General features: G+C 46.8%; 1 protein-coding gene across 2 annotated transcripts in view; it reads left to right on the top strand.

Moving 5' to 3' along the window:
- Positions 1 to 21,550, top strand: part of DUSP29 (dual specificity phosphatase 29) — a 34,880-nt gene extending 13,330 nt beyond the window's left edge. For both annotated transcript variants that reach the window (XM_059172625.1, XM_059172626.1), the window contains exons 3-4: positions 11,854 to 12,074; positions 21,009 to 21,550. In XM_059172625.1, the coding sequence (XP_059028608.1) occupies positions 11,854 to 12,074; positions 21,009 to 21,253 (466 nt within the window). In that variant the 3' untranslated portion in view covers positions 21,254 to 21,550. The remainder of the gene's footprint in view (positions 1 to 11,853; positions 12,075 to 21,008) is intronic.
- The last annotated feature ends 3,386 nt before the right edge of the window (positions 21,551 to 24,936 follow it).

A 24,936-nucleotide genomic window follows, 5' to 3' on the forward strand; every position in this document is an offset into this window, starting at 1 on the left:
AAATTCACCTTTCTAAAGTGCACAATTCAGCGGCTTTATTGCATTTGCCAAGTTGTGCAACCAGCATCACTCATTTGAAAGCATTTTCATCACCTCAAAAGGAAACCACCTCACAATCCTCCATTCCCTGTCTTCTTACCCACACCACCACCCATTTGCTTTCTGTTCTACGGATTTCTTATTTTGGACATTTCATATAACTGGAATCATAAGGTATGATTTTTGTGTCTGGCTTCTTTCACTTAGCATAATGTTTTCAAGGTTCATCCAAGTTGTACCATGGACCAGTACCTCATTCTTTTTTTTATGATTGGATAATCTCTGTATTATTTTGGCACCTTTTCTGTAAACTCTAAAATGAGTTCAAAATTAAAGAAAGTGCTCATATACTTTGACCCCAATATCACTTTAAGAAATGTAAAGAAATAAGAGTATCAGTACGTAAGGAAATATGCAGAACAATGTTTATTTATCCCTGAAGTAAAAAAAAAAAAAAGGGAGGGTGGATCTGAATCTCTTATCTCTTAGTTATAAAGTATTACATAAATCAGTAAATATATGGTTTTCCTAGTATATAAGTAATTACATGGTTATTGTGTAAATATAGAAGTCTTGGGTTCTTTATTTGTAGTGGGTTAACAACAGGACCTTCCTCATTGGGTTGTATGGATTAAGTGAGATAGTATATGTAAAATATTAGTGCAGTGCCTAGTACATATTGAGTGCTCAATAAAGGTTAGCTCTAGTAATAGTGATTAATGTAAGAAAGAAAACAAATCTATCAGAGCAATCACCAAACCCCATTACTCTGAAGCCACTCGTATTAACATTTCCTCCTAGACTTTCTGTGTATTTTGTTTATTTGTTTATCATTTTGGTTTTAAAACTTGCTTTTATCATAACCATATTGATAATTCATTTAATCTTTTTTCCCACATAGCATCTTTCATAAACGTTCTCCTTACTACATACTTCTCATACAATTATAATATAATGCTCTATATCAGATCATAATATATCAGGTGATATAAAGTCATTCTACTTAACCCACTTCCCTATTGTTGGACTTACGAGTTAGTTCCATGTTCTCACCTTCATAAATACTGCAGTGGCCATATTTGTGCACATATTTATCTATACTATTCCCTTTGCCTAAGATGCCCTGCCCCTCATCTCATCTCTATGTCCAGATTCTATTAGGCCTCCTACAATGACCCCTCAAATCACGTCTGCCATGAAGCTAGGTTTCCCCAACCCCCATCCAGAGAAGTAAGAGCTTTTCTCTGTATATTATATACTGTATTTACATTTCCTACAGCTAACAATAATAATAACAGCTACATTGTATCATATATATCTTACCATGTGCCTTGCCCTGTGCTAGTCAACCCTATGAAGGAGGTTCCATTATTACTCTCATTTTACAAATGGGCAAACTGGGGCTCAGAGAGTTCATCCATTTGCTCAGTCAATCAGTATTTCCTGGGCACCTTGCTAAGTGCAAAGAAGAAACTGAGGTTCAGAGAAATTAAGTGACCAGCCCAAGCTCATATCACCAGTAATGGTAGAATTTTTTAAAAAGATTTTATTTATTTATTTGACAGACAGAGATCACAAGTAGGCAGAGAGGCAGGCAGGGAGAGATGGAGAAGCAGGCTCCTCACTGAGCAGAGAGCCCGATGTGGGGCTTGATCCCAGGACCCTGGGATCATGACCTAAGCCAAAGGCAGGGGCTTTAACCCACTGAGCCACCCAGCTGCCCCAGTAATGGTAGAATTTATACCTAAACTCAGATCAAGAAAATGTGGTCAATCATCAAAAAAAAAAAAAAAAAAAAAGAAAGAAAGAAAGAAAGAAATCTTGCCATTTGCAATGATGTGGATGGAACTAGAGTGTATTATATTAAGCAAAATAAGTCAATCAGAGAAAGACAAGTATCATGTGATCTCACTGGTATGATGAATTTGAGAAACAAGACAGGATCATAGGGGGAAGGAGGGAAAAAATGAAATAAGATGAAATCAGAGAGAAAGATAAACCATAAGAGACTCTTAATCTCAGCAAACAAACTGAGGGCTGCTGGAGAGGAGTGGGGGTGGGAGGGATGGGGCGGCTGGGGGATGGACACTGAGAAGGGCATGTGCTCTGGTGAGTGCCGTGAATTGTGTAAGACTGATGAATCACAGACCTGTACCCCTGAAACAAATAATACATTATATGCTATTTTAAACAAAAGAATGAAAGAGAATGTGGTCAATCAGATAAAGGAGCACTTTTATAGCTGAGGAGGGGGGATCTGTAGAAATGTAGCAGGGAACAGAAGGAGAATGGGTAATGAAGTGGAAGGAGTGTGGACTTCAGGTCTTGGCTCTGCCAAACACCAATTCTGTGTCTTGGACTATTTTATCTCTCCACACCCTAACAGAGATAGGGCTTATTTCATGGGGTGAAGACGAGATGAATTAAAACAAGTAGAGTGCTAAGCACATAGTAAGTAAATGCCGCTAAGTGCCTGATACTTGGAAAGCGTCACAGAAGAGGTGAATTCCACGCAGGACCCCAGAAGATGGGTAGGACTTCAACAGAGTTCTGGGCGGAGATGCAGGATGAAGAAATGAATCGAGGCGAGAATAAGCGAGAATTGTTTGTCGGAAACGCAGGGGATAAACGTGGTAGAGGTCCACCCTCAGGAAGTCTACAACTGAGCCACGTTTGACCACCACGTGGTCAGCTCAGATTTAGCCGTGCTGCAGGAACAGGGGACCCCAAGATCTCAGTGGCCTACCACAGTAATGGCTTATTTCTCATGCACATGACGTGTCCGTGGTGAGCCAGTTCAAACTCTGCTCTGCCTCCACGTCCCTCTAAGACTCAGGATCCAGGCTGACAGAGCAGCCCCTATCGGGGATACTGCCAGTCTTCTGGGAGAGAGAAGGGACTTGGAAAATCACCAGTGGACTCAGAAGTGACACATGCCATTCATGCCCACACATTTCAGGGGCCAAAGCAAGTCCAAGGCAAACTCTCATGTTATTAGGGCAGGAAAGTATAACATGACCTAGGGAGGGGCAGTAACTATTCCAAAGGATAACGCACCGCCTTCCACGGCCACAGTCTCCTCTCGGTGCAGTGACTTTGGACAGGTCCTTCCACCTCTCTGTCCTATGTTCTTATCTCAAAAAATGATTACTAAGAAGATTCAAAGAAATAGAGGGAATATAAGTACATTTTGTATAAACAAAAACAAACATTATCATTACGGTACTTAGTGAGAAAAAAAGCATGGGCAGATAGATCAGGGCCAGCTTGCATAAGGCTGAACACTGGCCCAGGAACTCTCTTCAGGAAGCCACGGAGGGTCTGAACAGGACAGACAAGTTCTAGTTACTAGAGTGCCAGACAAGAAGTGTGATCCTGTAAGACATGCTTGCCTCCTTGACATCTGACCACAATCCTGCTTCCTTCAATCAGGAAAATGTCACTACCCCTTCAGTTCATTCCAGTGCTGCCTGGTCAAGCCCCTAAACACACGCACACACTCACGCCCAGTCCGGGCAGGCTCCACAGCTATGTGTATGACCTGAGTGCGCTGCGGGGGCAGGGGGCGGAAGCCAGCATGGCACAGCGCTCGTCCTCATCTCTGCTCAGGGTCCCCCCTCCACACCCACTTACAAGGGTAATAAGACTCACACATACTTACTGAGAGAGCGATGGGTTCCTTCGACACGGCAGCCACACGGGGTTATAACCCTGCTGAGAGCAGGCACGGCTGCCTGTGTTTCTCCATCTCTTCGAAGGTGTTGCCCAAGGCAGCAGCAAAAAACTCACAGCCGGCTCCTCGTGCATAAAGCCTGGGTTTTAATTTGATAGCTGCATTTAGGTTGAACTTTTCCTTTCCTTAAAAGCACTGAAGATTTTCGAAAGGCAATTATCAAGGCTCTGGAAGGTAGGGTGGTCAGGATCCAAGAGTGAGGACGGAAGCCCTGGGGGAGCCAGAACGGCTGGCCTGGACCGGGGATGCCTGGGACCTGCTGAGGACCAGACTTAGCCCAAAGAAGCAGCTCACTTCTTCTCCTTCCTTTCCCCTTAATGGTCTCTCTATGTCCCTCCAGGGCTTCTTTATGGAGAGAGGCAGAATGGTCAAGCATCTGCTCCAAAGCCATGTGCCTGGTCAAATACTGGTCCCCCTGTGGCCTTGGACAAGTCACTCGTGCTTTCTGACATTCTATTCCTTTCCCTATAAGATATGGATCCAGTGAGTTAATACGGATGCCACTCAGCACAGTGAGAGCATACCCAGTATGTGTGAACTACTACAGATCAGGCAGGTTCTCGAAATTCAACTCCCAGTGTGAGAAGTAGGTAAAGAACAGTCATTGTGCTCTGCCATGAAGGGTCCTGTGCTAAGGGCAGCCTTAGGTCACATTGTTTCCATGAGATGCTATGATGAACCCAAGGTCAGGTTGGAAGGAAGGTCCCTCCTGATGGGTTTCTCTGGTTCATGTCCCAACCACCTCCACAGATACTGAGCTGGCCTTCCAGGAACCCACGTGACCTCAGTCCTAGGGAGGCAGTGCCACACCAAAACCCTAGGGGCCTGTGGCCAGAACTTCAAGAGCATTTTCCCAGTGTCAGCTTATTCCAAGGGGATTCGCCAAGTGGAGTGGTGACTCCAAGTCCCCATTGCTTACCAGCCCAGGGAGGGCAGAGGTGACGCCACCACTCCGACCGGATGAGAAGAAGCCACAGACAAGGGGGAGATCTGGTGGGTACTGACCATGCTGGGTCAAAGGGGCTGGGCCAGGCACACGGGCCACCTTTCAGGTATTCTCAGCAGAAGTCATTCTGGCAGGCTCAAGGCACAGACACTCTCTCTCTCCACTCACTTCCCTTCCCTTGGTAGGAGATGTGAACTGGCCATAGGCAGAGCTGTAGGGTCAGCATGGAGTAGAGCAAAAGGCCCCTAATGGGACGCAGGGCCCAGAGTTCAAGCCCCCAGTGCAGATGGTCTTTATGTGCAGCCTACAGCAAAACATTTTCCAGTTCTGGGTCTCAGTTTCTTTATTTGTAAAATAAAGGGATGATTTCAAAGGTCCCTTCCAGCTCTAGAATGAAATTCTTTAAGAAATGTGCTATTAAATAAATTAGGCTTTATTAGGTTCAAGCACATACTTGTTTTATTACTTTTAAGTCATTCAAATTAGATTCAAATTAGGTTAACCAAGTGTTGCCCTCCAGAGAGCCAAGGACTGGCGTCAATGATGAGATAAGAATAATTCATCGCCTCTTATCAATCAGCAGTCCCTAAATGGGTGCTTCAAAAGTGCTTGAGTATGCTTGAAAGCACTAAGTTTCTGTAATTTAAATATTCTCCCTTTAATCTTATTCACATCTTTCATTTGCTTAGCAAAATCTTTTTTCTCTTTTCTTTTTTTTCCCCTGCAGTCAGCAGGAGGGGAAATATCCTGGCTACTGTCAAAGTGATTGCAAATTCCCAGGCAGGACAGCCTCCCATAGGCTTGGCTGAAGCAGGAAAATTGAGAAATCGCTCTTCTCCCTCCCCACGTCAGCATCCCTGTGAGTCAACACCAAGGCAGGCACTAAGTTGCTCTGTCACCTGAGTGACAGGGCTGCTAAGGAGCTCTCCATTTTTATTAAAATACAGTTGCCTCCAAAGTCTGGCTTTTGGGGCATCATCAACAGCCAGCTGCCCGTCCCCACAAAGCCGGACCCCTCCCTGTGGCTGTCCCTACTCAGGCTGAACATGCTTTCAAGGGGTCTTGCTATCTTACCCTTTCTGCCTTTCTCCTCCCAATCAGACCAACAGCCTCAAAAGGAGAGGCATCTCCAGGCCCGGCCTGTAGCTGAGGAGGCTGGAAAGTGAGGTGAGAGCAAATCCGCCAGCTCAGAGGGCCTCTGACTGGTACCCTGGAGAGCTGCACCCTTTCACGCCCCACCCACCCCCCCAAAAAAAGAAGGAACTAATTCAGCCTCAAGGCACCAAGCAGAGCTAACCTTGACAGGCTTTTCCAGGGTGGGTTTCTCCATGGCTGCTTTAGGAAGCAGTGAAAACACAGCTTTACAAGGTTTCCAGTTAATGAGCTGAATGTTAATGGAAAGAACTAGAAGACCTGGATTCTGAACCTCCAAATACCAAAGGTGACTTAGATACAATTGGGCACCAGTGAACAGGGGGGACCGGGTTGGGGCTTGCCAGCTTCTCAGCATGGACCTCAAGCAACAGCAACCACTTCCTTTCATGGGTAGCAAAATGCCTAGCCTAGTTATAAATACGGCATCATTTCTCAGTTCCAGGCCTCTGAGCTCTCTTTCTCCACTCAGCCTCCATCCCTGGGGCAGAGGATGAAGAAGTTTCTAACAAGACTTTAACACCCTGGGGCCTCCTTATATCTTTGAGTTGCCAGTGTCTCCCGACAACTAAGGAAAACATCAATAAAATCATGGCATATGCTTTTGTATTAAATGAATATCTGACATATTCTATTCATTACCAAAATTTACAGGCGAAAAGAAAAATTCTCCATCATCCCCTTATCGAGGGAGAGCCACCGATAGATAACATTTTGTTGTTCCTCTTTTTACTCCTTTTTTTCCTCTTGAATTTCTCTTTTAACCTTTCAAAGAAACTAGAGTGTTGCATCATTCAGTTTACAAGAATCTTGTAAGGAAAGCGCTGCCAGAGTAATTGGTTCTGTTTAACAAAGAGAGAAAACTGCCGGTCCCAGAGGTTCCGCTGTTTGAGCTCGAGCAGCAGTGAGTAAGCTTACCCCCTGCACCTGGCAGCCCGGTGCGTTAGGAGAGGCCTCAAAGGCAAACAGCTTCATTGGCAGCAAGTAACAAGAACACCCAAGAAACTAGAAAGCCAAGAGATTTCCCTTCCAGATCAGGTGAATTGATGGAGATCAACAGCTAGAAATGTGTCCACCGTTTTGAAATCCACCAGCAAGGAATAGGTATGGTCAGAACTCCAAAGGAGAAGGTTCCCATCATGCCCATGAAATGACACGAGGCCATAAATGTCAGACACAACCAAATGAAAAGGGTGCCAGAGTACGGTAGGGGGCACGAAATCAGTGGGTTCTCCCAGACCCAGGGGTGTGGAGAACCATCCAATTATCTGCGGCCTTTCTTTAGCGCCCACTGCAGAATCCTGGCAACATGGGAGTAGCTGTTTTCCCACAGCAAGGGAGCTGGGGGAGGGCTTGTCCCTCCTCCCCTGAGCTCAAGAACACCTGTGGAAAATGGGCTTTCGGGCAGATAGCGAGGCCTTTGGGCCTGGAGTCAGGAGGGCATCAGGCGGTCTGGAGAAGTGGACTGTGAGGAGTGCTGCCCAAGGAGACTGCCCCACCAAGAGTGCTCTTATTCCCAATTCCTCAAGGTGGGTTGAAACAAGCTTCCTGGAGGAACTTCTGGGCACCAGGAGGAGGCTGGGCCAGGCAAGATAAGGAGGAAGGGAGGGGAAGTCTCTGAATGAGGAAACTGGTCCCTGCCTGAAGGAAGTCATTTCTTTGCTATCTTACCCTTTCTGCCTTTCTCCTCCCAATCAGACCAACAGCCTCAAAAGGAGAGGCATCTCCAGGCCCGGGTTGTAGCTGAGGAGGCTGGAAAGAGGTGAGAGCAAATCCGCCAGCTCAGAGGGCCTCTGACTGGTACCCTGGAGAGCTGCACCCTTTCACGCCCCCCCCAACCCCCCCCAAAAAGAAGGAACTAATTCAGCCTCAAGGCACCAAGGCAGAGCTAACCTTGACAGGCTTCTGTCCAGAGCCAGGACAGAGGTTCACCGGGAGAGAGATAAAGGGAATTGGGTCAAAAACAGAGATATGAAAAATACAAAAACAAAAACAAAAAACCCCCAGAGATATGGCAATGTTCTTCAAAAGTAAACCGCACGACTCCAGTAAATGTGTGAGAAAACGTCCAACCTCATTGCTAAAAGAAATGGAAATATGACATCTTTTCTTTCTTTCTTTTTTCTTTTTTTTTGTCTATGAAATTAGCAAAGAATAAAAATCAGGCTGTAAAATGAGCAAGCTTTCTGGAGGATAATTTAGTAACACATATCAAATGTGTTTTAAAAAAGCTCATACCCATTGACCCAGCAATTCCACTTAAAAAGAAATCTCTCCTAAGGACATAATTAAGAGATGTGCCCAAAGAAATACAGCGAAGTTGTTCATTTATAGTGTTTCTTATAATACCCGCCACTACCCCTTCAGGAGAGAGATTAAAGATAGAGATAGAGCGAGAGCAAAAGGGAGAGGGAGAGAGAGGGAAAAAAACGTCCAAAAATAGGAGCTGGGTGAGGTAAAATTGAGATTTCCCTATAGACTGGAACAGCATGCAGCTATTAAAGGCTATGTGTTGACAGAGGAAGATGTTTACAATGTAACACCATGTCAAAGTTTTTGAAACTTACATATGGTATCATACCCCAAAATGAATCTTTATATAAAATATATAAATCTATGCATAGAGAAGTAACTGGAGAATCTTACATCAAAAAGCAAATAGACTTAATCTTAGGGGAGGGGTAGAAATACAGGTGATGTGTGTGTGTGTGTGTGTGTGAATAGGTTTTCACATTCTGCACTGAGCATGTGTTATTTTTATAATTAGATGATATATTTTGATGACATATTACTCCTTAAATAAACACATGGCTTACATTGGGAATTTTTTTTTTTTAATTAAACATCCAGAAACTAAGGCTTCTGCATCACCTAGGTTCTAAAGGTAAATTTCTAAGTCTGCTTTTTTCTCCGGAGATTTTCTCCTCAGCAGAAACACATTCCTTAGTCTCTTTTCCACATAACATGTCTAAGCAGGCAGCTTTAACATAGAAGAAAACCACAATACAGGACTAGGGAAATCCTCCCGCCCCCTCCGACCCACCCCACTCCCAGGAATGGCTGAGCCAGACATTTGGGTCAGCTGGGGACCTGTCTCTGTCACAACCACTGCTTACCAAATGTACTAAGAGTTTCCCTATTTGCAGATCCCCATTCTGTCATGGATACTCTTCTGAGCACTCAACTAGACTCTGAGGGTCAAGCTAGGGAGAAATCCCCAGAGCATTGCAAGGACACCACCTCCCTTTCTGGGCTCTGGCAGCTGCAGAGCCCCCCGAAAACCTGAAGGGGGCCTCAGACACCCAGCAGTTCTGATCCTCCCCAGGAGCCCTTTCCTCTCCTTCAGACATAGCTAAAATCAGCTCTGCCAGCTGACTGTGGAGGTGTCAGGCAACGAGTTTTGTCACATATCTACCCTGATCCTTGACCCCCACAGCAGCAAATGCAAATTGCTATTTATTCAAACTGCCACTTGATTATGTTGAAACCCAGTTGCTGAACCCAGAGAGAACAGTCTTTATGGTGGGTAGGAACTTCCTGTCAAGGACAGTTAATTTTAATTTTTCCACTGAGCTCAACCTCAAAGTGAGGTTGATTGCTACTCAGCAAGATGGCCTGCATTAGTGGAAGCTTTAATTGAGCGCAGATCTATGTCCCAAAAGCATAATGTTTGTTGTATACATACTTTGGGACGAAAAGAAAAATGAAAAACAGGTCTTTCTGAGGAAAAATTGAAAGCAGAATGTGGTCCATAGTCAGGATGGCAGCACCGAAGACCAGCTGGGGGGCTTGGGGGAACACTCCACCATCCCATGGCTCAGTTCCAATGGGCTCTTTGCAAATGTTTCTAAAAGCTCAGTGTCTGCATTTAGGTCTCTCTTTCCCAAATACTGGACTCCATCATGGTTCCTCTCATGACCAAGAAAACACTCCAGGAAAAGAGCAACAGATCAGGGGCCCTTGGCCAAGGGGCCATGGCATATGTTTCCTGCTGCAAGGCTCCTTTTGGCCCAAGGTACTGATCAGTATTAACATTCAATATGGTGCCTCTGTCTACATTCTTTTATAGATGACCTTGAAATGAGCCCTCAGCTGGAGCACAATGCCACTTATGGCTTCTTGTTGTTATGGTTCCAGACACCTGTCATCTCTTTCCTGAACTGTAGAACTGGCCTTTGCCCTGTTGATGGGAGATGTCGTCTTAAAACCTAGTTAGGATCAACCCTCCCCAAACATGGTCAAAAGCTGTCCTTGAGCCCTCCAAATACAGATCTAGGGACTTCCACCATCCAACCCCACACTCCCTCTCCAGACCTTTCTCTCTCTTCCTCTCACAAGCTATGCTCTGGCCAAATCAGCTCCCCCCTCCCAGCCCCCTTCCCAGTCCATCAGCATGTCCTGCCGTGACCCCACCTGCTCCAACCGCCTTCCTCTCTTGGCTATACAACAGCCTCCAACAGAGCTCCCTGCTTCTACTTTCTCCCCTCTCCAATCCATGTCCACACATCTCCAGACTGATTTTTTAAAAAGGAAACAATGCTCACTGCTTTTTTAAAACCCTCCGTAGCAGGGGGTGCATTCCACCACCCTATCAGTAAAAGGCAGACTCTCCCCTGTGGTCTACAGTGTCCACCATAACCTGGCCCTGCCTACCTCTCCAATCTCCTCTTGTACCACTGTCCCCTTGCTACTGGAGCCACACGTGCTCACCTTCTCTTCTTAGCACTTGCTGTGTCCTTGGCCTGGAAGAGACACTTTTCCTCCTGCTCTTTCCCTGCCTAGCCCCTCATCCCTCAGTCTTAGCTTGAATACTACCTCCAGCAAGGCCTTCTCTGACCACCTTACTTAAAGTAGGACCACAGCCCTTTGGCACAGCTCCTACAGCTAACTGAAATGATCTTGTTTATTCATTTGTTGTTTATTTGCTCTCCCCATGAGAATCTATGCTTCCAGAGCGACCTTGACTAACCCGTTCACTGTTACATCGTCAGCACCCAGGACAGTGCCTGGCACATGTGCGATTCTAAATCATTATTTCTGATTAATGATTGATTACAGGAAGTAATACACATTTCCTGAAAGGCCTTCATTATCTCCAGCCTCCACCCCTCGGGCTATGCTACTTTCTTACCCTTGCCTCCCTCTTCCCCTCTGTCACCAAGCACTGACATTTGTAGTAAGGCAAACTCAAAGGGCCCTCACCCCTGAAAGTACCCCCTGGCCTCTCTAGACATAAATAATTCCCACTGCTTCTGACAATGTACTTCTGCCCTATATTCCAAGGCCACCAACTTCAATGTGACTTTATTCCTTATTCCTGGAAATTCTTGCCTAGAAAGGTAAGGATAGAAATCAGAAAATCACAGTAGACTCCAGGAACTTCCTAAAATCAACTCCAACAATAGACAACTCAAATACCTCTCCTCAGAAAAATGCTTTGCCCAACTAGGCAATGATTCACTCATTAAAGTAAGGGTTCGACACTGTGTTCACCACCCGTGTGCACATCAATGTCAAGAATGTTGCCCAATCTCAATCAATTCTTTGCATGGAAACAGCATCTTAAACCATTCATTCGAGCCCCAATCCACGAAACCCTGTAAACATCTGGAAGGTTCCGAGGAAAGGCCTGCTTTAAAGATGAGATGAACAGGTCATTCTGGTGACCTTTTAGGGGATATGAAATTTAGGGCATAGTGTCTACACCAGCTCTTCTGTGCTTGGTGAATGATGAAAGAATGAACGAACCAAGGACTAGCTCATCTACCCCACCTTTCATTCTTACCCTTCTCAAAGAGACGGAGCCAGGAACATGCAGCCAAGGGGTCAGTTAGAGCAGGGCTTTGGATGACCGAAGTCCTTCATTTCAGTGACTAGGCCTTACTTTGGCACTGACAGCAGAAAACCAAGGGCAGCCCCTGAGAACCCCACAGATCCAGGCCAAGGCACCACGCAGCTAACCAGCCTCTCCCCTCTGGCCCAGGGCGACAGCTCTGGACCGCTATGGGCTGCAGAAGGCCGGCTTCACGCACGTGCTGAATGCAGCTCAGGGTCGCTGGAACGTGGACACTGGACCCGACTACTACCGCGCCATGGCCATCGAATACCACGGCGTTGAGGCCGACGACCTGCCCACATTTGACCTCAGCGTCTTCTTCTACCCAGCAGCCGCTTTCATCAACACGGCGCTCAGCCTTGACCACAGTAAGAGACCCACCATGAAACAACCCCAACAAACCTGCCTGAGGCCCCGCCCCTCCCATGAGGCCCCACCCCTCACCTTGGCTGGAGATGTGATCTGTGCACTCACAAAGCCTGTTCTGTGGGGTTGGGAGTGATTGAGTTGGGATTATCTGAGCCCCAGGAGGCTGGGAGCCACACTGAGCATGCTGTTTGTGGGCTTCAGGAATTGGAGGGTTCAGAGGAAAGGCCTTTGGTCTGAATCCCAATTCCTACGGCTCATTAGCGAGCTCGGAGCAGCAAGGATGCTGTCTGGATGCCCTCAGAGGGACTATAGCCCAGATGTCAATTGTCCAAACCTGACTAATAGCTGAGGCTTCAAAGCCAGAAAAGCTTCAGGGAGCTGACTGGACTGGGAATTCATGGAGAGACTTCAAATTCTCCTGCCAACCAACCAAGCCCGCTGCCTCCCCTAAATCTCCCTTCACCAACACCACCAACACACAGTCTAGTGAGGCCCCCTGTAGAAAGCTGACATCCTAGCCTTCTAAATGGCGAATGATATTTGAGAACCTGAGTTTTGCACCCATGATGTCCAACTTCCCCAAGGTTAATTATCCATTCTTAAAATCACAGTGCTAGTCCTTGCACTCAAAATTCAGTTTTAGCTGTCTAAGCTAGGTAAAGACTTCATGGCTCTTTCTGAGAGAAGGGCCTGGCTTAGGTTTGCACTGGGGTAAAATAGTATGCAATTATTGCTGCAAGGGGGTGTTTCAGGGGCATTTCATAGAGGCCAGAGGGACTTATACTCCCTACTCAGTGCTCTGACTTTAGGCCCACATTTCATACCCCTTTATGGGACCATCACATTGTCCAGTTACTAAAAGCCTTTCTTGCCACAAGAGACTGGGATTATGAGGCTCAGTGACTAGCTGACCAGTCTGCTTCAGGAACCTGCAGTCTGCAGCTGGGCCCCGCCCGAGTCCCAGACCTTGATGGCCCTCCCCTAGTGGTCCTGGCCCCACAGCTGGGCACCAACAGTTTGTCATTGTTTTGGTTCAGAAAGCAAAGTCCCAGTGAGGAAAAACCCTCACAAGAGCTGAAGGGCTCTTATTAGGGGATGCCTCATTTCAAAGTCATGCTTTTATGAGACTATTTACGGACAATCTTTTGCATTATATGCATTCTGGGTTTCTAGGTAGTATCAAAAAGCAACTGGCCTCTGACTCATCAACGTGAGGTAAAATTCGCCTTAAATTATTTGAAGTTAACCGAAAACATATTTGACAAGAAAAAAAAAAAAAAACAAAAAAAAACAAAAAACGAGAAACTGCCACAGCCCAATCCTTTGGTTTCTGTTTAATGTGTACTCTTTCACCATTACTGTATCTTCAAACTTTTTCTTAATGGAAGGGGTCTGGCAGGCTTTGGAGAAGATGGGGCGGGATTTCACGCCATATAACTGACTAACAACGTGGTTTCTCTAAGCCTTGCTTTCTCAATCTGGTGATGAAAATATTTACCTTGGAAGGTTATAATGAGCATCGGCAGTAACCCACATAGAGCACGCCACATGGAACCCGGTGCACAGCAGGTCCTCAGATGTGTTTGATAAAGGGAGGTCGTGCACCATGAAACACATAACCACACTAGCATGTGTGCGCCATCGTAATAAAGTTTCCAATCCCAAAAGAAAAAGAAAAGGAAAAAAAGACATTCCAACTTTGAACTAGGGCAGTAGACTCACATGACAGCTTGTTTTCAGTTCCTGGCGCACCATTTTAGAGTCCTCCCCCCTCTGCTGAATTAGGGAATAATGAGGCTCGCAAAGCATGTGTACTCCTGGGCAGATCAGAGCATTGACGAGGAGATGTCAGGCTGCAGTGGATCCTGACCCGTGGGTCATATTTTCGAAAGTACCTAGCAAAGAAAAGAAAGGGCCAAGAGAGAAAAGTATATGCTCAGGTCAGAGACTAGGCAGGGGATAGAATCAGGGGGTATGGGACTAGACCTGTTGGCTGGGCAAGGGGAACAGGATAGGAGCCCATTCCCAGGTGGGAGGCGGTGGGATCCCTTCTCAGTGCTTTGCACTTGAATATTCTCAAGTCTGGAGCTCAAATCGATTGCAAACCCTGAGGAACCTGGCAGGGACAGAAGCAAATGAAGCTGGCTGCGTTGGATGTGTGCTTGTTGCGAGATGGAGAACCCCAGATTCTCCCCAAAGGGGGTGCTTGCTACTCCATCTCAGCCAACAAACATGGGTCTGGCAAGAGTCAGTGCAAATGCGATTGGTTAGATTTTTCAGGAAAAGTCTTCAATCTGGATGTTAATGTGAAATTGCCCAATTTTTTAAGTGTTGGCGACACCTTGAAATTTTCTTAAAATACCACAAAGACCAAACCAAAGAAATCTGGAGACTGTCCCTTTGAAATCTATGCTGGGTGGTCAGAGTAACAAAGTAAGATGCTCATTAGTCAGCGATGGCACTATCACAGACTCCACCCACTGGGGACAGCCTGTACTCGGCATGGGGCATCTAGTCATTCACTGGAAGGCTAGGGGATGCTACTCTGGCATATATGGGAGCCAGGCTCCCTCATATGTTTCCTATTATACTCTTGATGTAAGAGGTGTTGATGGGCAGTCTGGACTGAAGGCAAGGCATCTCTCTCTCTCCCCTCTCTTGTCTTTCCTGTTCTTCCTTGGCTAGTTTCTGCCACGTGTACACTGTTCCCACTGCTGCCCCTCACATCAAGTCTTGTTTACTTTTGGTGAAAAGCCTTCCTTGTGGTGCTGTAGAGCTGTATCTGAGGCTTGTAGTGAGCCCCGTGGGACCCGCCCCTACCCCTCTCCTACCCTGACCCTTCTCTTCTGAAAGAACTCCTGGGACAACTGTAGTCAAGGCTTGAAAAATCTCAGAAATAAGCTAGTTCAGTGTCTGGCCCTTAGAGGTGGGGAAACAGACGCCCAGAGAAGCCAAATGATGTGCCCAGGGTCACCAGAGCTAATCAGAGGCCAGCAAGAATTCCTCCGGTCACCCAGGCTTCTCGGAAGAGTCCTTTGGCCTTATTCTGAACATCCGGTGAATGTACCGTCTAAGAGGTCACCAAAAATCATGAAAGGTGAGGCACTCCAGATGGTTATAAGGTCTGGAAACAACTGAACGTGTCACTCTTCTGCGGAGAGAGACGTACCGACAAAATACTGCCGTGGAAACCCCATTTGGACAGCCTTAACTGCTCCTGGCATGGTGTCCTCGGAGGTGAAGTCGTGTGGTTTTAATTTAAGAAATCCCAGGGCCGACACTGGGAAGCTCTAAAGATCAGGTTTTAGTATCAAGGCTCTCCTTTTGTTCTTTCTTTTTCTTAAACAGTCTGTAGCCTGCTTTTGAAGCCATCTTAAAATCTATTACGGATAAGGCAGGTAGGAACAAATAAACCAAGTCCACTTTTGAGCAGGAGCTTGGCTCTCTGGTGCTTCGAAGCTTTCACCAGAGCAGATTTTCAGGGTGTTTTGAGATTCTCCGGCCCCACCGCAGCACGCACGGGCCTCCCCCTCGCAGTTCAAAACACAATATGCACCCTCTGTCTGACGCCTTCCACCATACCCAGAACCATTTCGGGAAATGTAAGAGCTCTGCCTGCCTTTGCAGGCCGCGGAGGGAAGGAGGTGAGGGTGAGACAGGCAAAGAGCCTTCCTCCAAAACCAAGGCAGGAGGTTGTCTGTAAGAGTCCACCCCTGGCAGGGGTGGGGTGGAGCTGAGGGTAGGGGGTTGGTGGGTAACAGGCTTGGCCTCTCTAACTGATTTGAGTGACAGCGGCCTATCTTTTGATCACCAGTGAAAATGTGCACCTGGAAAGCAGCAGCAGCTCTGGATATGGGTTTTTATAAGATTGTGGAAATTCACCTTTTGGTAAAGGCCAAGGGGAACTATTTCATTGAAATGTCCATTTTCAAGACACAGATTGGGACCGCTCAGAGTGTTATAAGAATCCATTCAGTGGGTGCAACCAGCATTTCTTTTAAGAAAATGAATAGATTAGAAAAGAATTGTGGCAAAATTTCGTATGACCTTGTGGAGCTTCTGCCTGCTCTACGCATGCTTGTGATACCACACAGAATCCAAGAGATCCGAATGTGGGGTGACAAGAGCCGGGTTGGGGGTGGGGATCACTGTTCTGCCATTGCCCAGCAAACTGGGCCAATCACTTCTTTGCACTTTGTGTCCTCTGTGACATGGGTTGATAATTGTGTCTCCCGCATCTGTTGGCTGGGCCGACTGAATCTGGTAAACTATTTAAGAATGTACTCGGCAGATTTGGGGGTGAGGAGAGGTTCCACACGTGTAAGCCACAAATGGTTGTTCACGCACAACGGAGGGAGAGCCACTGAGAGGGGAAAATGCCAGTCCCGACACAGCTGCCTTCGCGCGGGGCCCTAATGCTGGCTGGCGTTAACCAGAGAGCCTGGGGGTGGCTCTGGTGTGGGTGCTGTGGGGAGAAGGCCCAAGGCCACTTTCCATGCCCTTGTCCTCTGAGCCTTCCCAAGAGTGTTCTCACGCTGCACCCCAAAGGGTGCTCCTTAGCAGAGCCACAGAGCAAAGAGGGAATGGTGCCTGGGGGAGCCGAGACAGGCCCTTACCCCGAGGGAGACCAACCAGGCTCACGGGGTTGACGACATTAAGGCAGCTCTTCGTATAACCAAAGTTCAGCTCCAGGAGCTTGTGCTGGAGCTGAGCGCGCCCTTCTCTCCCTTCCGCCTTTGTCTTCCAACCCCCTCCATCTCCCTTCGCCCTTTCCCTCCCCTCCCCTCCCCTCCCCTCCCCTCCTCCCACTTAACAGACTTCAGGCTCCCAAAAGACTTAATGAACTACAGCTTTCGTCTGTTTCAAGCATTTAGTCATGACAGGAAGAATTACCCTTTTTGCCAGGAGAGGAAGAAACGCTTTAGTTATCAGCAGAGCTGGCAAGAGGCCAGGCAGCCTCTGGAACAGTCTGTGGGGATTAGAATGCCAGAGGTACATTTCAGTCAGGAGCACGGTCATGCCATGCAAGAGCCAGGGCCAGTCGCCCCCAAACCCGGCCCAGCAGTAAAGAAGCCAGCCCTGCTTCTTGCCTTCTTTTCTAGTCCAACATGGACAAGGAAAAAGTGGTGTGGTCACATTCTTGTAGCTCAGCAACATGGCGGGTGGGATAGAGGGCTGCCTGGTTAGCTTGTAGAGATTTGTGAAAATGAAGTGATCGAATGAACCGTTCCTTATGAAGCACCTCTCTATGCCAGCACTGTGTGTGTGGAGAGACCAATATGGAGACCTTACTGCTGGGCAAGGTGTGCAGGCCTCGCCGGCAGGGGGAAGGGAAAGAGCCTCCCCAGGCCGGATGGATGGGTCCTCTTGGATTTCTCACACCGCCTGGGCCACTGTCCTGGGCATGGTCCCCTGGCACAGGTGAGGGGTGAGAGTGAGGACACAGGGAGCCACACTCATCCAGAAATATTCTTTAGCAAACTGTTCTCCTATCCTGCTGATGTTCCACAAGCCAGATGATGTCCATAAGTCTTCTTGGTCATCCTTCTGAGCTTCAGGCCCAAGACTTAAGAACAGAGACATCACTGGGGTCACAAGTCCCACAGCTCAAACTGCCCAGCCATCTCAACCCCAGCCGGGCTCTCCCACAATGTCAGGAGAGGGAACCACTGAGATGGCAGTGTTGGGGACAGGCCGAGAGCTTAACCTTACTACTTTCTCTGTCCACAGAGCCCAGAGGCCTGCAGACAGCCCACAGTAGGGTCTCAGCAACAAGTTGCTTTAAATGATTTCTAGTGACAGCACCTGCTTTTTGGGTGACCTCTGGTATGTCACTTAACAACTCAGAGCCTGTTTTCATCTGTAACACGGGGATGATTGTAATGAACCTTGAAGTTCTGTTAAGGATAGAATGAGATCAGGGAGAAGTAGAATGAGATGGTGGAGAAGTAGCAGGCTGAGATGACATCAGGTCACAGGAGATCAGTTAGATAGTTATCAAACCATTGCGAACACCTACAAATCCAACAGGAGATTGAAGAGAAGAAGAGTAGCAATTCTAGAAACAAAAAATGGACCACTTCCTCAAAGGTAGGACATGTGGAGAAGTGAATCAGAAACGTCGGGAAGATAGACCATGGTGGGAGGAGCCAGCTCCCAGCAAGCAGTGGAGCAATGGAGCACAAAATCAGGACTTTTAAAAGTCTGCTCCACTGAGGGACATCGCTCCAGAGGCTAAGCGGGGGTGGAGCCCTCGCAGGGACAGCGTGGCCTCAGGTCCCATGGGGTCACAGAAGGATCAGGGATGTCTGAGTGTCGCAGAGCTTGCAGGTATTGGAGCAGGGAAGCCGGCTCCAGAGACGGAGCTGAGGAGTGAGCTCTCAATTTGGGGTTACCTTAAACTGTGATCTGTGGCACAATCAGACCACTGCTCTTTGAGCAGGGACCCCACAAGTGGCAGATCTGGGGACTCACCTTCCTTCTCTGGAGGCAGGAATCTGCTGGGTTTGGAGACTCCAAATGGAGCTGCTGTGTGCCAGAGACAGAAACACTTGGTCACAGGCCAGTTGAGCACGGAGCATGGCCGGAGACCAGGGAGATGGGAGTGATTGACCGCTTTTCCCCAAGGGTGCACTGAGGATTGGGGCCCTGAGCCCTCGGCTCCTCCAGGCCAGAGATTGGGAGGCTGCCATTTTCATTCCCTTCTTCCAGAGTTCTATGGAAAGCGTTCAGGGTAAAAAGCTCCTGAAAGCTAACTGGAGAAGATTACTCAGCCCAGCCCCTGGCAAGGGCGGCGCAATTCCACCTCAGGCAAAGACATTTGAGAATCACTGCAACAGGCCCCTCCCCCAAAAGATCAGCAAGAACATCCAGCCAAGACCAAGTTCACTGATCAAGGGGAACAGTGGAATTCCAGAGGAGGGGAAAGCAAAGTATGGAATTTCATGGCTTTCTCCCCATGATTCTTTAATCTTGCAAAGTTAATTTAATTTTTAAAGTTTTATTGTTTTCTTATTCTAATTTTTTTAAGTTTTACTCTTTCCTCTTTTAACATTTTTTAACTAGTTTATCTTAACAATGCCTTTCTTTAAAAAATCCTTTTGAAACTTCATTATTATAATCATATTTTATCCTTTATTGTATCTAACTTTATTTTTTGTATACATATAGGGTTTTTTCTTCCAAAAATTTTTGGGATACTTCTTCTAATAGATCAAAATATACCCTAAATCTAGCACATGGCTTTGTTCTAGTCTCCATCCTGAGCAAATTCTCTCCACTTCCTTCTTCTTTCTTTTCCTAACCAACTTATCAACTCCTTTTTTAGAAATTTTTAAAAAATTTTCATCTTTGCAGTCATATCCCATCCCTTAATCAGGTTTACCCTTATTTTTGTATATATATGTAAGTTTTTCCTTCTTTAAAATTTTGGGAGGTAGTTTCTTCTAAGAGACCAAAATACACCCAAAATCAAGTGGGTGGCTCTGTTCTATTCACCGATCCAATATATATATATTTCTCTTAATCTCCTTTCTTCTCCCCATGATTTGGGGTCTCTTCTGATTTGGTTAACACACATTTTTCTGGGGTCTTGCCACCCTTTTAGTATTTTATTCTCTCATTCAGATATTTTTGTTTGTTTGTTTTGTTTTTTAAGATTTTATGTATTTATTTGACAGAATGAGAGAGAGAGATCACAAGTAGGCAGAGCAAGAGGGGGAAGTGGGCTCCCTGCTGAGCAGAGAGCCTGATGTGGGGCTTGATCCCAGGACCCTGAGATCATGACCTGAGCCGAAGGCAGAGGCTTAACCCACTGAGCCACCCAGGCACCCCAGGGAGGTTTATTTTAATAGAATTTTCAGATAATTGTGGATAGTCTTTTCTAATACTACACCAAAACTTGACAAGTAATCATTTTTTAAAAGCTAGCTGTGATGTGGCATCTGAAACTGTATCAGTGAACTTCATACGTACTTTGTTACATGAAAATCCATTGGTCTGTCTTGCACTTTGAGTGGATTTTTTTTTTTTAACCCATGCATGATTTTATAATATCCCATGTTGGCCATTTGGAAAATATTGGTTCCCTAATTTATGTTATCTTCCAGTTGTTGACAGTTTTCATTGTAGATTATTGAAAGAACACTTTTTTTTTTTTTAAAGAACACTTTTCTTAATATCACCACCAATCTCAACTGAAAAACTGTCAACCTCACAGAAATAAGTACAAGTTTCCTAAATTCTAATTTTTTAACTAAAGATTTTATTTATTTTTATTTATTTATTTGACAGAGAGAGAGATCACAAGTAGGCAGAGAGGCAGGCAGAGAGGGGGAAGCAGGCTCCCTGCTGAGCAGAGCGCCCGATGCAGGGCTTGATCCCAGGACCCTGAGACCATGACCCGAGCTGAAGGCAGAGGCCTTAACCCACTGAGCCACCCAGGCAACCCCCAAACTCTAATCTTTTGCTCAAAGCCTTGCATTTTATCACTGACAACAAATACCATTGGTTGTTTCCTTTGAAATGAGAGACTTACTTCGTTCACTTTGGAGACAGAGTCTGCCAAATACCCAAATGTGAATTATCCTGGTTTTCCTGTCATTTGTTCTTTTACATAAAAACGGTGTTTCACGAAGAGTGGCTAATTCAGCTCGCAACTCAATCTCACATATGTTTTTTTTCTTGTGATAACCATCTGACTTTGGTACTCAGCCCAAGTGCTTTATGTGTACGTACGATTTTATCGCACAGAATATTAAGTAGAAGTGTAACCAAAGGCTGAAATTTGATAAAAGTCATTTTTACTGCTTCATCAAGGATATTCTTAAGGGAAACTGGCATCCGCCCCACCCCGGGCCCCGAGAGTGCGTGGTGACGAAGGATGCAATGATTACTAGCATAGTTAGGTGCCTCTTCTCCCCACTGCATTTCAGGTAAGATCCTGGTTCACTGTGTCATGGGCCGCAGCCGGTCGGCAACTCTGGTCCTGGCCTACCTGATGATTCACAAGAACATGACCCTGGTGGACGCCATCCAGCAAGTGGCCAAGAACCGCTGTGTCCTACCCAACCGGGGCTTTCTGAAGCAGCTCCGGGACCTGGACAAGCAACTGGTGGAGCAGAGGCGACAGGCCCAGTTCGGTGACAACAGTGACAAGGCTGGTGAAAAGGACCCATAAAGCCCCTTGCACAGCGTGCAGAGACACTCGGGAATGGAGAGGGAAGGCGGAAATCACCCTGCCCTGGGACTTGGGACAGTGAAACCAAAGCCCGACTTCCTCCCAACTCAAACTGCCCAGGTGTGCGCTGATGAACAGGGAGGAGTCAAAGCTGCCGCCTGACAAGCTCTTGGCTTCACAGTGGAAAGAGGCAGACAGCCCTCTCAGCAGAACTGGTTACACATGAGCACATAGCTCTGCACCAAGGCACCTGTATTTATTTTTATTTTTTTATCTGGTAAGATGGAAGCAGAACAGGGTTGGAAAATGTCAGGCATTGTGCTGTGATTAAATGTTTTGGCTCTGTCTGAAAGTCATATATATATATATATATATATATATATTTTTTTTTTTTTGAGACTTTATTTGTCAGAGAGAGAGGAAGAGCAAGCACAGGCAGGGGGAACAGCAGGCAGAGGGAGAAGCAGACTCCGCGCTGAGCAGGGAGCCTGAGGTGGGGCTCAATCCCAGGACCCTTCACCAACTGACCCACCCAGGCATCCCTGCAAGTCATATTCTGAAAGAATAATTTCAAAGTATAGTTTGGTTGTTTTCCTAGCCGCAGGAAAGTGCCCTGGATACTTGTGTTACGAGAGAGTTCACCCATCTTATTAGCGGGTCCCCTCTCTGGGGCATCCATACTTCCTTACCATCTCCTGCATCTTCTTTGCCACCCCCAGGCTTGGGTCACTTCCCACACCCGCCCCGTAGATGCTGCTCTCTGCCGAGTGCAGAGAGTAACTCATTTATTAGGGCTGGGTTGCATGTCCTGAGTCCCTGTACAGAGGCCCCTACCTTGTGTTCTTTCTCCTTCCTTAGGAGCTAGGGCTCTTCAGAATCTTAGCCAGAGTTGCCACTCCCCAGAGAAGTTCCATGAACTGTGCACAAGAGGTTGACTTCACAATTTTGGAAAAAAGGAGAAGGATACTACTTGGAGAAGCTCCTTTCATTTTGATTCTAGTCAAAGCAACACAGGCTTGTTTTCAGTCACACCAGCACGTATTTGCAAACGTGTTTGGTGTTTAATGGGAGAACAAGGCAGTCAAGTGAGCTCAAGTGTGGAATTTCCCTGCCCCTGAGAGCTAAGCCAGGCACCGCGTTTTATTTTTGAGGAGAAAACAGCAGGAAGCAACAAGCAGGTAGATGGCTTCTGGAACCAGGAGCCCTAACCTAGACAGAATCCACGGAGAGATGACGATGGAGATGTCAGAGGTTGAGGACAAGAAAGGAACAAGGTCAGTTCCTCCTAATGACTCCGATTTCATTCTGAGGGAGGAGCCGTACACAGGCTCTTGGGAAAGAGACACAGACTGAAAGGGGCTCTAGGGTCACAGAGGTGCCTACCTCGACTTTCCCGTCAGAGGATCCCAATAACCCACTGTTCCTTGTCCAGAGAGAAATTAGTATTTCCGCTTTATTGAAATACTGTATTTAATACATCATAATTAAATACTTAGATTTAAATGAATCCATTATGCAGGAAGCGTGTAATGCATGGAAGTTCTCTTGAACTTGTCCCCACCTTCCAACATGCTCCCACCTCTTTGTGGGGGGTATGAATCCTACTGAAGACAGCAGAAGCAGAGAACTTTGAGGTTGGAGTAACTGTCTCTTCAAGATGGCTCCCAGGCGCCTGAGGTAGGAGAAAGTAGCAATAGAAGTTTTTGCGAAAACATTTCAAGTCTTCAGGAGTAAGTTATTTGGTCAGAGAGTATTCATTAAGAACTTACCACATGCCCAAAACTGGGTTAGGAAGTAAAAAGTAAAAACAAAATGGCAGGTTGTGACCTAGTGCAATGAGGGAAACAGGTATTGAGGTGAAGAACAGTTGGGGACGAGGCAGTCAAAGACCTCTGTGAGGAGATGGGGTGAGCTGAGACTTGAAGGATTACACCTTCCAAAGAGGAGGGATCATTTTAGCCTGAGGAAAAGAATAGTGCTGGTGAAGGCCCCTGGGGTGACAAAGAGGTGTGTTTTTGAGGAACTGCCCTTGAGTGAAGCTGGAGCTCATGGGTGAGAGGAAGAGTGGAAGGAGAGGGTTATAGAAACTAGATTTTATTTCAAATGCAGAGAAAAACCACTGAGAGATATTAAGCAGGGGAATGGTATGATCTATGTTGTAAGGAGATCACTCCTCCAGAACGGTGGAGAATGGCTTGCTGGGAGTTGAGAAGGGAGGCAAGATGAAGAGTCAGGGGGCTGTTGGAACTGTGGACAGGAAGGGGAAGGTGGCCTGGATTGAGACAGTGCCAGAGGACTAGGCCTCAAGATTTGTTTGGAATTATCCTGGAGAATCAACCAAACCTTCTGAGAGGGGAGAGAAAAATGAAAGCTACTGATTCGGTTTCTTGCCTGAATATGGAGATGGGATTGATGAGGGCAGAAATCGGGGGAGGAGACTGGAGATCAGCAGTTACCTCACATCTGTAAGACCTACAAAAGGTGTCCCGTGTCATTTGACCTTGAATCTAGAGGGAGCTTAGAGGAATGTTCATAACTAGAGATGTAATTCTGGGTGTCATCTGTATGCAGGTGGTGTTTGAACTCATTGTAGTATGAGGTGAGAGGAGAAAAGAGAGGAAGCCCCAGGCCTGTGGCTTCAGCACCTGTGTTTAAAGCTGGGACTAGGTGGCAGAGGGAGATACAGAGAAGGGAGAAGGAAAACCAGGAATGTGGAATTATGGACGCCTGAGCACAAAGAAATGGAAGGTATTGCTTCATCATGTAACTGTGCTGGTACTCTGAGTTTTGACTGTAGACTGCTGGGGATAATGCTTGCTTGTAACAACAAAGTAACCTCTATTCGTATGGGCCCTTACCAGCTCCTATAACATCATGGATTTGTTGGCTAAGCCTTTCAACCAGAGAGACGACAGCTATGGCCTTTTCACAAGGTCGGGTGTTGTAGGAAGAGCTGCCATTTGGAGAACTGGGCTTGTTTCAGCTCACATAGTTGAGCTGAGTCAGTTTGGGCCACGGCTTCTTGGAGCCCAGTCTCTCCATGTATGTGCACGCTGGAGACAGCTGCCCCATCTCCTGCATAGGGTGGGCCGGTGGGCCACGTGGAAGGGCTGTCTGAAAGCTTGGCAACAATATTTAGTGTTTCTAAAACAAAATGTCAGCAGGGAAGGCCAATGCCTTCACACGTGGGTGGGCCCCGCTTGGGCCATTCAAAAGTTACAGTGGACAGCTGATGACCACTAGAGACTCTTAACACGGTAAATGAAAGAACACATTCCTGGGCTTAAAAAAAACGTGGCTTGTCAATGAATCTCAAGCCGATGGTGACTCCATGTCAGTCCTGATGAATCCAGGTTCTTGTTTTCCAGGATCCTTGGCATTACCTTTACATCTGAATGGCTTTCTCTAGTGAGAAGGATTCTGAGGCCACCTCAGATCAGCAGTTTCTCTCCTCCCCAAAGCCTTTCTGTCCTGCCCTCTAATGTTGGGAGATTGGGCCTGCAGAGGGATTCTGTTCCCGGCTCTGCTGCAATCCCTCGGGAGCCTGTGACAGAGTCCCCAGTACTGTTCTTAGATGTTGGTCTGGCAGGTCTGGGGTAGTGCCCAGAACTTGCCTTTGAGCTCCCCCAGGGGATTGTGAGGCAGGCATGGGTGCCGAGCCAAGCATTTATTTCTATGCTTGT

Source organism: Mustela lutreola, chromosome 4, assembly GCF_030435805.1.
Source record: "Mustela lutreola isolate mMusLut2 chromosome 4, mMusLut2.pri, whole genome shotgun sequence".
In the NCBI taxonomy this organism is placed as follows: Eukaryota; Metazoa; Chordata; class Mammalia; order Carnivora; family Mustelidae; genus Mustela; species Mustela lutreola.